This window comes from Synchiropus splendidus, chromosome 13 (assembly GCF_027744825.2).
Source record: "Synchiropus splendidus isolate RoL2022-P1 chromosome 13, RoL_Sspl_1.0, whole genome shotgun sequence".
NCBI classification, from domain to species: domain Eukaryota; kingdom Metazoa; phylum Chordata; class Actinopteri; order Syngnathiformes; family Callionymidae; genus Synchiropus; species Synchiropus splendidus.
In genome coordinates, this window is record NC_071346.1 from 14,495,612 (window position 1) to 14,511,961 (window position 16,350).

At 42.3% G+C, this 16,350-nt stretch overlaps 1 protein-coding gene across 1 annotated transcript in view; it reads right to left on the reverse strand.

Moving 5' to 3' along the window:
- LOC128769343 (uncharacterized) overlaps positions 1 to 16,350 on the reverse strand; it is a 269,837-nt gene that overhangs the window by 26,122 nt on the left and 227,365 nt on the right. Inside the window, exon 9 of the mRNA XM_053882992.1 lies at positions 1,382 to 1,638. Coding sequence (XP_053738967.1) covers positions 1,382 to 1,638 — 257 coding nt within the window. The remainder of the gene's footprint in view (positions 1 to 1,381; positions 1,639 to 16,350) is intronic.

The window sequence follows — 16,350 nt, forward strand, 5'->3', positions numbered from 1 at the left end:
CTATCGCAATTAATAATCGCTAAAAAAGGGATTTAAATAATTCTCTGTGTCGATCCAGTACATGTTGGCTACAACTGGTTCACTAGTCAGGCCATAAAATACTTGAACTAAGTGTAAATGTTGGCATTCACTCCTTAAAGAGGCGGTGTTACTTTCTGTAGCAAAGTGTATGACTAGACAGAGACTTCAATTTGACTAGCTAACATGTCAGAGTTTCTGCAGATCACCAGCTAACTAGTATTTTATTTGACTGTGTGATATCAAGGATATGGAATAAATCCTCACTTGGCAGCCCATAGATACATGTCACGCTCCCATGGGACTCCCATTGAATTTCTCCCTATAGACTGCCTACTCATGTCCTCGGGCCCCGGCGAAGATAATTGCAAAGGGAAGGAGTAAGCCCATCTCGCTGCCAGCACAGAATCTGCAATATTTCATCTAAAGCTGAGGCTGGATGACGGGTCGGATGCAGACTAGACTTCTTTATCAGGCTGCCTCTTTCTTGGTACTTTGCCAGAGAAACTGCTAACTGTTGGGAGAGCCGATAGCTCCATTTGTTAATGTGAATTATAGTACTACAGTGGAGCCTTGGTTTTCGAACGTCTCGGAATTCGAACGTCTCGGAATTCGAACAAAAATTTCTAGATTTTTTTGCTTCGGATTTTGAACAAAAATCCAGAACTTGAATGCCCCCCAAAAAAGCCGGAAAAAACACAACGTGCGCAGACCGATCAACTGACCCACGACGCGCTTTGTTATTGTGTATAACGCAGCCTCTGTATGCAGACGTGTCCCGTTAGCTACATTTACTGACTGTTTTTTCTTCATATTGAGGAGTAAAACCTTTCCTGTCTCTGCACTGGACCGTGGTAGAGTGTCACAGGGGAGGTGCTCGCTCTCCACACCTCCGAGGCTGGAGCGCTCACTCCAGGGTTTGATGTCCTGTTGTGGGCTGGAGCTGGGACAGGGATGAGGCGAGTCTGGGACAGAGCGTGACTTGGTTTATGACTTTGTCACAGCCAAACTGCACAGAAGCGCACATTCAGAGCTGGACACGCACCGGGCACCTCTTCACTTCTGGAGAGACGTCACTCACTCGGCAACCCCTCCCACATGCAGCGGCCACACACATAGAGGAACAGCGCACCTGCAGCAGACACTCTACATTCACTCCTACAAAAGACTATTTTAAGGCTTGGAACGCATTATTTCTTTTTCTATTCATTGTAATGGGAAAAATCGATTCAGATTTTGAACAAATCGCTTCTCGAACGGCCGTCTGGAACGGATTGTGGTCGAGAACCGAGGTACCACTGTATTTTGGTTGCACTGTAAACCAAGCGACGGGCACATGAACGGATTGTGTAGAGTCCAGTACCTGATGTTGTTGGTGAGACCCGTGTCCGGGTCCACAGCGCTCACTCTGCCGACAGTGCAGGCAGGAGGGCAGTTCTCCGACACATCCATGTGGTATCGAGACCTGGAGAATCTCGGGGGCTCATCGGCGTCCAGCACTGCCACTCTGATGGAGGCCCGGTCTTTGAAGGGACCGCGGCGTAAGAAGCGAGGATCCACGATGGGGTTGAGGACTTCCACAGAGAAGGAGTAGGAGCTGCGACTTTCATAGTCGACGGGCTGCGGAGAGAAAAACAGTCACATAATCGCGCCTGACAGTTCATATGAGAAACGATGAGGCCTTTTCATAAAACTGAATTATGCAAAGTCCTCAGATAAACACCATATCCAATCACTGATTGACCACTTTCATTAGGTTCAAATTCCTGACCCCCTCCTCCCCCCACCCCCTCTCTGAAACAGCTAAATTGCGCATCACAGTCACATCACAGAGTCATGAATAATTCTCAAAGATATGACACTTCCAACAGGCCATCAGCTGGGAGCAGAGGATAACACCCACTGTATCTGGAATTCCGGGATGGAACGGTCAGAAGACTTTGAACGCCGCTGCGGGTGGATGATAGTATGGGGAGTTTTTCATTGAAATGGAGGACGGCAGTGGTGAGGTGCTGATGCTACAGAATTGTCAATGAGGTTCATTCGAAAACTTGTAGGAGAGTCGGCAGCCAGGCATGTTGGTTTGACACCGCGGCTGTGAAGCCTGCAGGGTGTCTCTTCCGCTGAATCACCTGCTGAGGTCTTGTACAAGTATATCGTTGCTAGCAGGCACTGATATTCTGCATGATCAGTCATGCAGTGTTTGGCACCTTACTTGTTGGTGTTTACCAGGCATGTACATTTTTTTTTTTGAAAAAGTATAGTTGGGACAAACTATTTTTTTTCCCCCACCACATCAACTTCCAGTGTTTTGTCTAACTTTTTCTATATTGCTTACACAGCATGAGTAAACAAAAGTTTAAAATAATTCTCTCAGTACAATGCATTCCAATAACAAATAAAAAAAAGTTAAAGTAGTAAAATAGTTTATTGTAATTGAGGAACAATTTTAAGGGTAGTGGAGGGAGATTACTACAAACAAGTACCCTGTTTTTACCAGATGAATTGTTGGCTTTCATAAACTTGGCTTGAATGCCAAACTATTGTAACATCAACACATTTTAGCTGATGGGTTTTTGTTGAACTAATACATTGTAGTTGAAGCCAAGTTCGTAACTTGACTGTTACATCACAGAAGACATTTCAAAATACACAACAAGATCAATTCTGTAAAACAGACTCTTTTTGGCCTGGCTCTCAACTGGTGTTTTTAATTCCCGGATGACACCCATATGGTGCAGAGTTACAATCTTTAATCTCAATGAAACACGTTTGTCACACGTTTGTTTTACTATTTGTGTGAGGTCATCTCATTGCCATAGTGCCCTTAAACCTAACCATCCAAAACAAATGGCTAACTTTAGGCACGACTCTGAACAGAAACCCAATTGTAATAAACTACTTTGATGGCATTTCAATCCACCTCATAAGAAGACAAGACTTGGTACTTACAAGTACATTTCTCATGCATCTGTTTACTACAACAACCAAACATAGCATACTGTATATACTGTCAAGAACATTCTTTTGAATAACCTCAGAGGCACCGATATGGTTAAAAAACATGCTAAAAGCACAACATTAAATACATTATTGACCACTCTAGTGTTGATTCCTTTAAGTTACATTTGGAACAGATAGAAAATGGTTGCATATTTCCCATTAAGTGTGAGTTAACTCAGCTTTCGTGTTATTAATTGGGATTAAAAACTGTAATATATTGAGAGCCCCTAAATAAATAGAGCTGTAACAAAGTAGGGATAGAAAAATGTAAACAACAGAGGAACACATTTTCATCAGTAGCAAGGACGAGTTCGTGTGACTACTCATAGAACGCACAGCAGATGACAAACCAACAACTAAGCCGACCCGAGTAAAGACGGGAAAATCTGGTGACTCCTTTAAGCTTACAGTTTCCGCAGTACAACAATGGCTAATGAGGAGCGACCTAGTATGTACTGTGTCTCAAAATACTGGCCGCTGACAGCATGAAGCCCAACAACAGTGTGTGTGTGGGGGGGGCCAAAAATAATAATAATAATAATAATAATCATCTCCAAAAGGGGGGGCGTAAAAAAGTTTGGGAACCACCGTCCTCAATGAAAGATGTGACTTTTGTTGGACCGTAAAGTCTGTGCTAAAACTGCCGCTTCGATTCAGCTGCATCGCTTGAATTAAATGAAATAAATTCCACATTAAATTCATGACTGCAAAAGTCAGAATCAACGTGAGACGCAACAGTTACATGCTGCGATGCATCAACACTCTGCAGAAGACAAGGACAAAACACACACTGACGGATTCCAGACAGTACATCAGTGAGTGTTGTACTTTACTTAAATGTTAGCTGAACTTTTGTTCATGGTTAGAATGCCTGCTTTGACAGAATGCAACACAACATCCTTATTTTTTAGTGTGTAAAAACCCTCTATTCTTCAATAAAGGTTGTTGTTCAATAACAAATCCAGTCTGCAACAGTATTTTAGGAAGGTAAAAAGACACTTGACGCACACTAGAGCAGAGGAAACAGACAGTAGTACTTGATCATGACACATTTTTCTGTTAGTATTTATTTCTGTAATACATTTATTTATGTATTATTTATTTTATGAGTATTTATTTATTCATTGTGTTGTTTGACTGTGACTTCACTGTTTTTTTAAGCTTTGTGTTTTTATGTATGGTGATGCTGTTTGTTGTGTATCTTTAATATCTGTAAGTCTTTGTTGTCATTGACTATTGGTGCTGTGACACGTACATTTCCCCACTGCAGCACAAATAAAGGACATCTAATCCAATTTCAGAAGCATTTTGTTCAGACTCATGTAAGCTTGAGACTCCTTGGTTTTTATCGTAAAATGGTCCCAAAGGTCATAAGCAAAAAGTTTAGATTCAATTCAAGCCATTTTACTTCGGAGCAGTGAGCTGGACAAGACCAATGGTTTCATGGCTGTTTTTTTTAATATACAGTATAGAGGACAGTCGTATATAAATCCTATCATTTCAGTTGAATATAACTCTGAATTCTCAAGAGATGGAATAGTAAAACTCATGTATTCCATCATAAAAAGTGGGCTTGTGATTCAGTCAAAACTAAATTGCAATTGACTCACTGAAGCCTGTTGGGCCGAGGCGTCTGTCTCTCTGGCTACAGAAGAATCACAGCAGGAACGAAGGAAATCTATTCAAAGGGAATGTAATGACCGAGGGAATAATGACACGCTCTTCAGTCCATCCATTTCTCAGCTCCCTGCGAGCACTTTGAAAACACGTATTGTAGTCCAGTGAGCATGCACGGATGAGAGACACGGAGACAGCAGGTCATTTGGAGGATTAATAAATTGGGACGACGGTCACGTTAGGAAGGAAGATGCAGATGGTGAGTGTGTGTCTGCGCGAGTGAGAGAAAAGCTCCACTAACAGGTTGCTATTAGGGCAAGAAAGAGCCGATCTGTCTGAGGAGGAGAGGTGTCACTTACACTGGGAGCACACACTCATCACCCCTGCCCTGCCCCCCGTGCACCTCTTCCTCACTGCACTCCTTCTCCTCCTTATATGCAAACTCTCACGCTCCATCACCCGCCTCCACCTCCTCTGTCTGTTGGCAATGTGAGCAGTGTGTGTGAAAAGACATACTGTACATACTAACCTCATTGCTTCACCGAAGTGAATAGGCTCTGAGAGAGAAGCACTAGTGAGAGTGATTCTGAAATAACTCGGGATAAATGTGAGTATATGTGCAGCATCAGAAGTGTTATCTACAGACCACATTTGAAAAATAAAGTGCAGCATGAACCATGAACTGATGTGACCATTTTCTGATGGGTACAAAAAGAGGTTTTGGATCTGTACATTCTAGTCACACATTGTCTTTTTAATTCAGGATAAGTTCTGAGCTTTGAATGCTTCACGATGACGTGAATGCCGCCCAGGAGGCTTTTCAAGTTTGCAACACATTGAATTGTGGAGTTGCCGATTCATACTTCCAACTGAATCTGCAAACTTCAAGCTGTGACGCAAGTTCACAGAACATCCTATATCACTCTTTGAAACTTCAGTAGACGGGCAAAATAAAATTTGGATGAAAGTTCGGAACCAGCTGAGAGTCCTGGTCAAGCAATATGAGAAAGACAAGATAAAGATTAGAGATCGTGTTTCCAAAATGAAGTGGGTGCCTTCATTGGAGTAATAATCAACTCCCTTTTTCTCCAACGAAAGGTGTTGTCAACAACCTTCTCTCGCTCCCACGCCTTGATATAGTGACGTAGGGATGGGGACGTATTCGTCCTATACTGACCGCTATAGGAAGCCTTCAGTATTGCAGGTTGAGGCATCGCGCTTTCAATGAAGTACAAATGTTTTCCTCACGGAATGTTTCACATTCCAGGCAGGGGGATATGGAATGCACGCTTCGTGTGAGTGCAGTAGTTTGAGGGGCTTTAAATCCAGTTGTTTTCCTCACCCCAACATCCGTCTTTCTATTATGTGTCCCGCCTTTCACGGCATCAGAATATGCCGTGAAAGGCGGGACATGTGCTTCAATTGAAAACCCAATGCATCAACACGCAGCCTAGGATGCAGAGGTCCACTTTCCCAATATTTTTTCAAAAATGTCAAAGGTTTCGATCTCTCTCTTCGACGCACAGCATGGTACGCATATATTAGAGCATTCTCACAGAGGATTCCATGCACCGCAAGATGGACGGGGCGACGCGTCTTCCAGAACAGTGATTCTTAACCATAGGGCGAGGGCCCCGTGGTTGGGCCGTGAGCGTCTCCGAGAGGGCCACTTAAATTTTTGAATTGACTTGACAGCTGCAAATCTGTGACAGTTAACATCTATGGAGAAGTTCTTGAAAAGAAAAATTATAAAGAAAGTAAAAACTGTTCATGAAAGCATCTGTAAAAGTGGTTTTGCAAATTAATTTTTAAAACTTTTATTTACACTTCACTTATATCTTCTTTGGAGAATAAAATATATGATTTTTATTTTATGACATTTAGACATGGTTTTATCATATTTATTTTATTCAGAACTGTATTTTTGTTCAGTAAATTTGATGAACATGACTTGCACCTAGTTCTGCTGCTGGTTGGACTTTTCTCTGACAAATAAATATCACATGGTTTCACGTCATTTCACAAGGTTTTGCTTTATTTACGTGTAGGTACATTAAATATGGTTATTGACCGTGAGTGAAATCAAGAGTAATGAAGCTGTTCTATTGCTTGAAAGGGCCCTGAGGTTGTTAAGGTTTAGGTTGTTCTAGAAAATGGATGGTACGTGGTTATTCACTCTCCGTCAAGCAATGTAGTCAGTACTGACAGAAAGTAAAGAAGGACTATCAAAGAGTGAAGGGCCGCAACCGCTGGAGCGGGGCCGACAGGAAGCAGTGGCAGTGGTTCGAAAGGACCATTTTTCCGGCTGATTCCGACAAGCTTGAGTCACTTACAGCTACAGTAGCTGATCTCTGAAGTTGTACACATTTTTGCTTTAATTTTTACCACACTTTTATTTTGTCAATAGACTGTCATTCCTTTGTAAGTAAGTTAGCATGAACGGGGGTCTGCTCTTTAACCCCACAAATATTTGAAACATTACGACCACATTCAATCAAACCTATGAATTATCATAAGGGTTCCGCGACCTCCTCGGATTTCCCAAACTCCAGAGCCCTCCTCCACCACTGTCCGGTGTCCATTGTCACCCGTCTCACAATCTACGATGCCCCCCCACTTTTCCCCTTGACCTCATGAGCCAGACATTGCACTCCATCTCGCACTCTCTCTCCCTCAGAGGAGATTATCACATCTTGCCACGGCGTGAGAAAACAAACACAGATAATCCTGCGCACGCTGCTGGCGTGTGACCGAGGATTAGCCAGCCGTTTTAAGTGAGAGTGGATGGAAATAATAACAGCGAACCTGTCCCTCCGGTAAAGCAAATGAAAGGTGCACAAATAGCAGCTTACACAGCTCGAAGCCTTTCTGAGGAATCGAAAATGATTCTGAGTGAATATTTCATGTGCTGCCCCATGCTGAGCGGCAAAGTGACGGATTCATATTACGCATGGTCAAACGAGATTAGCTGTTGCTCTTCGCCGTTCTGCTTGCTAATGACTGGATACTGACATTCAGAATACCTCCTGGCTCCGAAAACACCGATCATGTCTTTAAATATTCACCACTTCCATGAGGGGGCAGTGTCGCAGGAGAATATCAGATAGTTCTTTGGCTACTTTCTGTGGCTGTTCACACAGGCTAAATCTATCTGTTGTCATAAAAAAGTACACACAGTACTCAAACGCCATTTTCTTATGTGTCTGGTTGAGTGGAACTTGGGGTGTGGATTTTTTAGTACGTCTAAACCCATCACTACTTTTAGTGAGATGTTTTACAGTAGTATCACCCATTCACATGGGCCAGTAGACTCCAACAGTCCAACACTTTGGTACATCAGTCTGAGTTCACACTTTCGTATTTAACCCTCTCGAACGTACCTCTTTCCTTGGAACTCTTCTCTAAGATAGCAAAGAAGTTTTCCCTGGTCATGTGACACCAGCATGCCCTGCTGTACCCCTATGGTCGGGTGACAGGCTCCAGACTTTCCACACTCTGATACAGACTGTTTCAGTCTCTTTTTGGGATTAAAAGTAATGGAATCTACCAACGTGAGGCAACTACATGGATTCTGTCACATCACACATGATACTTTCATTACTCATGATGCATGGTGCGTCTCTTCTCTCATGCACTCGCAGCGAAGAAGCTGGTCAAACGCGTAACTAAGTTGTTTATAAACCTGATGCGCCTCTAATTTAACCTCACACCTACACGACAGAATGATGCATTGTTCCTTGTCGGAACCGTGGCGCCACAGACTGCCTGCCCCGCAGAGCTAACCTGACCTCTTGCTTCAAAACTTTATTGAGAGTCGTGAACTAGTTGCACATTTTCTCCAATTTGTTTTTCCAATTTTCCAAAAACTTTAAAAAGTTTCCATCGTGGTTTAATAGTCGGCTAAAATCTGAATGCAGAACCAAGCAAATCCGCTCCAAGATGTGAGGAGAGAAAGAATCATTGTAGTTATGACGCAAGCTCAGTCAAAGAATGTTAAAGATTTCTCTGGAAATCTTTAACATTCACAACCAGAATAAAAGTTCTTCAGGCTAAATTGTTGTCTTTTCCTTTTTTTTCCTTCATGACTAACCCTGACCAGAAACCTGCATGTTAGTCTCAAAAATACACGTGAGATTGTGATAAAACTGAAACATTTATTTAAAATAAATTAATCATAATATATTTTTGCTATATTGCTCATCCATTTCTGGAGACACTTTTAAACAAATACATTTCCAGCATTTTGTTTCAGCAAATAGCATGCCAAAATACCTGCGTGTCAGTCGCTATATTTTTCACAAATTGAAGGTGATGTTCTTCAAGACCTTCGACTAAGAACAATTGTGCTTTGACCAAGGATCCGCATCAGGGTTTTGACTCTGAACTAGACCATGTCAAACTCAGGCCAGTTGTGCGCCTCCCCGCCAGCTACGGCAACTCCAGAGGGACAAAACTGACTGAACCATTTGTCCACTATCAGGATCATTTAAAGGGAACAATAAAGAAAAGGTCATTTGGCCAGCAATGTCTCACACCTGCTTCTCATACTTTGACCTAGAATTGAGTGTCAAGTGACATAGTAAAATGTAATTCATTAAACGTTGATCTAAATGTCATTTAAGTTTATTATTTATTTTGTTACACAGTTCTGTTAGAGTCCCGGGATGCTGTAAGAATTTATGTTAGATAACACTGAGACGCTGACAGACTTAAAACAATGTTTGCCCCTTGTTCAAGTTCATAAATAAAGCTAAAGTTAATTTTACTTGAATGATTAAAAACAACTTCAACAAAACATAACTAGTATGTAAACCTCACATGTTGATTTTTGCCTCCTGTTGCATCATTTACAAGTATTTTGTCTCTAGGTTCATGTACTCTTTCTTTGCTTCCTGTAGGCTGCTACCTGAGAAACTACGAAACTCACTCTCTCCTTTCATCTCAAGGTTACGGATCGGAAAAATGTAATTGATTTTGCGGTGATATTTTCAGCACCATCCTCAATCATTGACTGGTTGATGTGTTTGCATGCTTTTATCACAAAGGCCCAGAGGGAACAAGCACATTTGAAAAATGCCAGGGGAATAATAATAAACATTTTACCACAGTGGAGGGAGGACTTGCTGCTGAACAGGCTGTGTCTGCGCTTGACAGCTGAGAGACTTATCTGCGTTGCAGCCAACGCTGTTCCAACTCTGTCAGGTAAGTCGTCCTGTGCACGTCTTACTCGCGCGGCGGACACGTGTTTAAGGAGGGAGTGGGGTGCTTTTCTATTATATCCAGCTACAATGAGAGACATCATTTCCCGTGATGCATGAATGAAGATCAGTCATAATCACGCCATTAAATAATCTTACCTTTGCTGGCTGAGCTATTTTCAGGTGTGTGTGTGTGGGTGTGCTGGTCGCACCGATAAGTCTTGAATGTGAATTAGGCAGCAAACCTCGGCCCAGTCGGACAGCCCTCCCTCTCACATACATGAAGGCTGACGTGGCCTCTGGACACAGAGTCGAGCGAGGACCAAGCAAAGCGAGAGGGAAGTCGGGAGGGGTTTGAATTTCTCCCTGTGTTCATATTTATTCACCCGTGTGTTTGCAGATTTGGATGTGTACGTGGAGAGACAGAGGCGAGGGAGGTACAGGAGGAGGATGCAGGGAAGGAAAGAGAGTGAGCTCTTTATTGCTGGGGGTCTCTCTGGGACTGTCAGTAAATAAGCAGTGATAAGCAGCAGGCAGCTTCAGTCAGCAGCCAGACTAGCAGACTGTTAATGACCCGACTTTATATTTGGTTATTTGCTTGTCGTGTCCCGGCTTCACCCTCGCACCCTCTCCTGCTATTGTCTCCCTCTGTCAGATCGACGTTCATTGCGCATAGGCTACAGTCACGCGTCCACCCTCTACCTTCTTCAGTCAGCCTTTAACCCCTCAGTCATCCACCTACCTGCCTCCTGACACACATTGCTCGCATGAAGGCGATAACCACACAGCATCTGTCTTTGAATCTCCGCTTGCTTCTCCTCATCACTCGCTCTTTATTCTCCCACAGTGTAAACCGAGGGAGAGGCAAGGTCAAGTGTGCTGAGCTGATGTCTCTATATATAAATATATCTCTGTGGTTTACGAGGGCCTGTGTACATAGCGTTTTTGCGCGGCAGTTCGCGTGTGTGAGTGTGTGCGTGCCGTCGGAATGGGCAATCTTAGATTACATTTTGAGAGATTCAGCCTACAGCGGTGCGATGACCAGCAAGGTCAAGGCCGTCTCTGTGGCAACATAAACGGTTCAGCCCGGATTTCCTTCCTCCTCCGGGGGCCAACACATCATCTATTTCCCCTGCTGGAAACATTCCTCTCAGCTCGCCTGCCGACTACAGAAATTGGACACAAGAGGATGTGAGCTGGGATTAGCACTATTTAATCAAATGGACCCATATATTAACACACCCGCCCACACGCTTTTTTTTTTGTTTTGTTTTTTTGGTCCAACCTTGTAATATACAGTATGTGAAGCTGCTTAGAACTAAAATAATGCATTTTTAATTGGACTAATGATTCTCATATCTTACCCCAGAGACAGCCTAAATAATTCAAAATAAAAGAACAACATCCTCTTGCATGCAAATGAGAGTCCAACCCAAAACAAAGACCCATGCTCCGTTCCGTTATCTTAAAACTGCTCCTCCTCATGAACATTAGCCTTTACTTATTGGCTTGTTTTGCATGTCCATCCCTGGGTCGCTTTTGCCCCCACAAAAAGATGATTCATATTTCATATTTCAATATTTTAAGGAAACAAGGCAACACTAACAAACATATGATTTCATGTTTCATTTCCCAAAACAGATGTATTCACTGAACAGTGGGCACCCTTGTTAGCCTGTCAGAAAATGCAACGCTTCTCCCAGAAATTGCTATAATTGCAACTGTTTTGGGATTCGCAGGGCAATTTATCTTTGGACAAAGTTTTTGGCAACCTTAAATTAACAGCTCCATATTGTGCAAACCTTACTTTTTCTGGTTTTCGGGATGTTATTTCGGGTGTCTCACACAGCATGTAAATGATGAAATGAAAGCAATGTTTTTGAATTGAGGATCCAATGTCACAAGCCATAAACATTTTTAATAGTCCTGACCAGCCACAACCATGAACTGAGAAGCTTAGTTTTCATTTTTGCTGTTAAATGTATTATTCATTTATGTATTTCTGGTTTCAACTGATTCACAATTTTAATACGGAATCACTCGCTTTTAGAGATGCTTTTCTTCAACCAAGTGAGTGGCATCAAAACGTCTGATGACCCATGACAAAACTCAGAGTAGAAGATGAATTCAGACACGTTTTCTATATTACGTTTGTCTCATTGTTCAACATTACAATTGTTGCGTAACATAAGACTCTAAAAACTCCAGTCCAACTATCCAGTCCACATTTTGTGTTCGGCGAATAGCAGTTTTCCTCCAAAGCAAATAAAACAAGTAAACAACAAGAGAGAAGAAACAAGAACAAACAAGAATACCAAAAACATTTGCAATTAAAACAATTATCTATGAAATATGAAGACTTCATATGTCTGAATAATATGAATCCTGCATCATATTACATATAATAATAAAACTTTATTTTTATAGCACATTTCAGAACTCTCTGTTCAAGTGTTTCAAGTGCAGAACAGAAGTAAACTAAGAACATGGTAACAATAGTGTTTAAACATGTACCCATGTCTGACATCGTAGTCATACGCAGACCACCTAACCCAAGAGTCAAGGCCCACACAAGAGCATGCCAGGACTCAGACTTGAACCCAAACTGAATCCTGTGTGTCAGATAGAAAGTTCAGAAAGATCAAACTCTTCATTTGAAGAGTCATTCACTTTTCAACATTTCTTATTTTTAACAGAATTGCAACAAACAGATGTGATGTCATCACCCAGGGACAGCCCGGACACATTCCACCTCTGTACTCCAGATGGATGGCAGTGATCCATCTTATGGTTTTTTCCAAGAAGCACCCCAGTGACTATATTCCAATAGTCAAGTAGTTCATTACAGTATGTCAATGTTTGTGTTAGAGATAGCTTGACATTAACAGTCAGTGCCTTCCATCCCTCTCATCTCTGACCAAAATAAGGGATTCAAGAATGGGCACAAAGGTGGCAAAAGACTTTGTTGGTTTAATACACCAAGGACTGTAAAAAGCAGCTGTAGTCTTGCCAAAAAAAAAAAAAAAATCCAGAGTCCAGGCTGATGAGGCTTCATGAAACAGTGCCATCATTCTCAGAGCCCAATAGATGGCACTCTCCGCTCAAAAATCTTTGAACTTCAACAACCATTTCAATGGCACCACACATTCTTAAACTGAGAGCACCATCTGCTGAGCTCTGAAAATGAAAACACTGTTTCATGAAGCCTCATCGGCCCATCATTAATTCCAAGACAAGAACAAGACCTTGAATAAGAAGACTGCTTTTTGAAGGTTGAGGTATATGTTATGTCTCAGATCTCTGCCGGCAGGCTGTTTGGGCACACTGATGGAGAAGGCTAGATTTAAGTACTGACTGTGAGGAAACCAGGGGGGAAGCACCAGCGGATCTGAGTATGGAGCTTGTGAATTTTTTGGTGCGGTATGTTATCCATCCATTCTATGGAACACTGAAAAATGTCAGTGTAAAACCTCAAAGTTGATTTATTTTCTCGTGTTTAAAAACACATGGTAAATTCTTGTTCTTTTTTTTTTCTTTCAGTAGGGTATCACAATTCCTGCATGAGGGGTTTATTCTTTATCCTGTACAATGGAACTGTTGAGTCGAATAGTACCAACTGCCCTCGCATTGCATCTACCACTCTCCTTCCATTTCATCCCATAATCATTGAATGGGTTTATAGTGGGGGACATGAATAAGTTGTCACTCATCTCTACTATAAAGAGGCTGTGTTTCATGAATGAAGTCATGAGCAGGACAATGCTGGCAAAATAAAGCGTTCGCTCCTGCTACCTCTTTGGATGAACAACACTGCTCACTCAAGAGGAAGAGAGAGCGAGAAAAGTCACGAAGAAAACGTGTTGGTTTTCAAGTTTAAAGATAAAAGCGAAGGCTTGGATGATTTCATAATCCCACACTTAACACCTCCCTGTTTGCACAGAACAATTGGCACCGTGACTTTTTTCTAAAATGTTATTTCGGTCACTGAGAACGACGTGCGGGCGCTGTCACGAGCGCTACTATAAAGAGCAGCCTGCCCTATTGAAAGACAAAATGGCAGGCCACTCTGTCACTGTGTGTGTGTGTGTGTGTTTGACAAGGGAGGCGCTTTGAGTTAGAGAGTCATTTTGAAAACATTTGGCAGCGGCTCACAGAGCACGCAAAATTAATTTATTAAATAGCTAAAGCCAGAAATGTTACATAAAAGATCATCCAAGCAATTCGTTTGAATCCACATCCCATCGCTGTGTGGAGAAGCACAAGTTTTATCTTGGTTTTCTTCTGAGGCCTGCTGTGTCAACACTACATTTCACACATGGTGGAGCTTTACTACAAAGTTGGCGACCGATTACAACCTCTTTTATCATGTGTGACTGCTATTGGCTTCACCACAGATATAAGGATGGATTCCACTTCACTGCACTTTAGTTTGCATAGTAAAACGGCACTACAGAGGGAGGAAAGCTACGGATGCAGGGCCAAATTAAAAGCTGCAAAGCTGCTTCTGGAGTAAAAACGCCTCTGCACGTATCAAAAACAAAAAAAAATGAGAGTGACTACAAGCACTTAGACGGGACTTTTTTTTTTTTTTTTAATAAATGGAAAAGTAATACTAAAAAGGCCACTTGATGGCTGTTTCTCAATCTTTGGATTTTCATTTAAGGGACATTTCGCACCATTTTTTAAACTGAGATCATTCGAGGTGTCATTGAAATCTGGAAAGAGGACACTGTTTCATGAAGATTCATATCATTGTCAAAAACTGTAGACAGCATAGAGTTTTCCTTCTTTCCAATGAAGCGCCTAAAGGCGCACGGGTAAATACTACGTTGCCTAGCAGCATTTCAGCATTTCCCTCCTGAGCATCCAAACAGACTTCAACATTTAGCCCCATCCACTCAGTAACCAACAGCAGCAGTCCTGCTCTCATCATTTCCTCTCACCATGCGCCGAGGAAAACAAAACAAAGCCACACATCAGACAATAATGTTTGCGTCTCCAAGAACACGCTGTCTGGATCCAGAGGGAGCGATATCACACGGCACCGTTTGTAATATTCATGTGATGCTGGTCACCAAGTACATATTTACCTGATTGATTTTCCATTGGGACGCAGCAGGTTGCTCTTTGTTTTCCATCTGTCTAGTGTTTTTTTCCATTTTTCTTGGATGGCCATACTATGAATTACATGCACTCCGGCGCAGCTTCTTTCTGGCTGAATTTGTACTGTTAACTCTCTCTGCACAGTGATTCGTAGTGTCGTCCAGAAATTCAGTCTCCGGTTTCTCCTTCCTTAACTTGTTGCAGCACACACACCCGGCGCTGCAACAACTCTGTGATCACATTTTCTCACCTCTTTTTTTTTGGCTTTCTCATTCTCTCTTCACCGACACAACCACAACTCCTCGCCTTCATTCCTTTTATCCGCCTGTGCCTCTCACCTCATCAGACCTGGCTCTTCTCTTACAGCTTCCATCAGAAAGGTCTTGGGAATCTTCTTGGGGCATCAACTGGCAGGTGTAGTTCATTCAAACTTATAGGGATAAATGGTCACTGCCACTTCCTGTGGGTCTGCCTTTGATGTTTTCTGTTTGTGATGGGCAGATGAGGCTTCATGAAACATTGTCCTTTTTCCCTTTTCCCACTATATGGCACTCTCGGCGCCAAATCTTAGGATTTAAACAACTGTTTCAATGAAACCTCACATCACATCCTGTGGGCTCCGCAAAGGACACTGTTTCATGAAGCCTCATCATACAATGTGTAGGAAAGTCACCTCACAGATGTAGTTTTCTTGCATTTATTATTGCATTCTTTCATTCAGTTGAGACATGTTTCGCCTTATCTTCATTTCCTGACACAGTCACTTCAAAGAAAGATGGCGGTTGGTGCAAGTGTTAATAAGCCTTGGCGTCCACTTCCTTTCTAATCTAGCACTTCATGCACTGCACTTGTTAGCACCGTGACCAAGTAACATCTTTGATGTAGCAACAATTGGAGCTCATGATAACACCTTCCTCAAACCGAAACATGCAATGCAAAAGCCTGAGTTCTGCGTGAGCATTACACGCCAAAGTTAGCACAGCAGTATTTATGACTTGGGAGTTGGAATGTGATGTGGTTTTGGCACACAGACTATCCAGATGCTGCAAAACCAGCAAGTGTCCATTGTGCAGTGAATCCACAGACAAAATAAATTGTCTAACATGAGACAGGTGGGACGACATTACTCAAGAGAGTTCCCCACTACTCCAATAGTGGAGAACATTTTCAGCTCCATGGACTTCTATCTGGGTCGTGAGGGCTTAATGTGAGCTATGTGAGTCTGCATCACAAGTGCTGGTGCTGCCTCCATGACAGGAAGTGTCAAACTAGTGTGTCGTGCAGAGAATACGGGAGAGCTCTGTTGGAAACTAGAACTTTCTTTTTGTCTAGAAGCCGTGACAGAAGAGGCCACTGTGCCATTACTTCGGGGACGTTGGAATACATTATTCAAGTGTTAAACTACAAATAA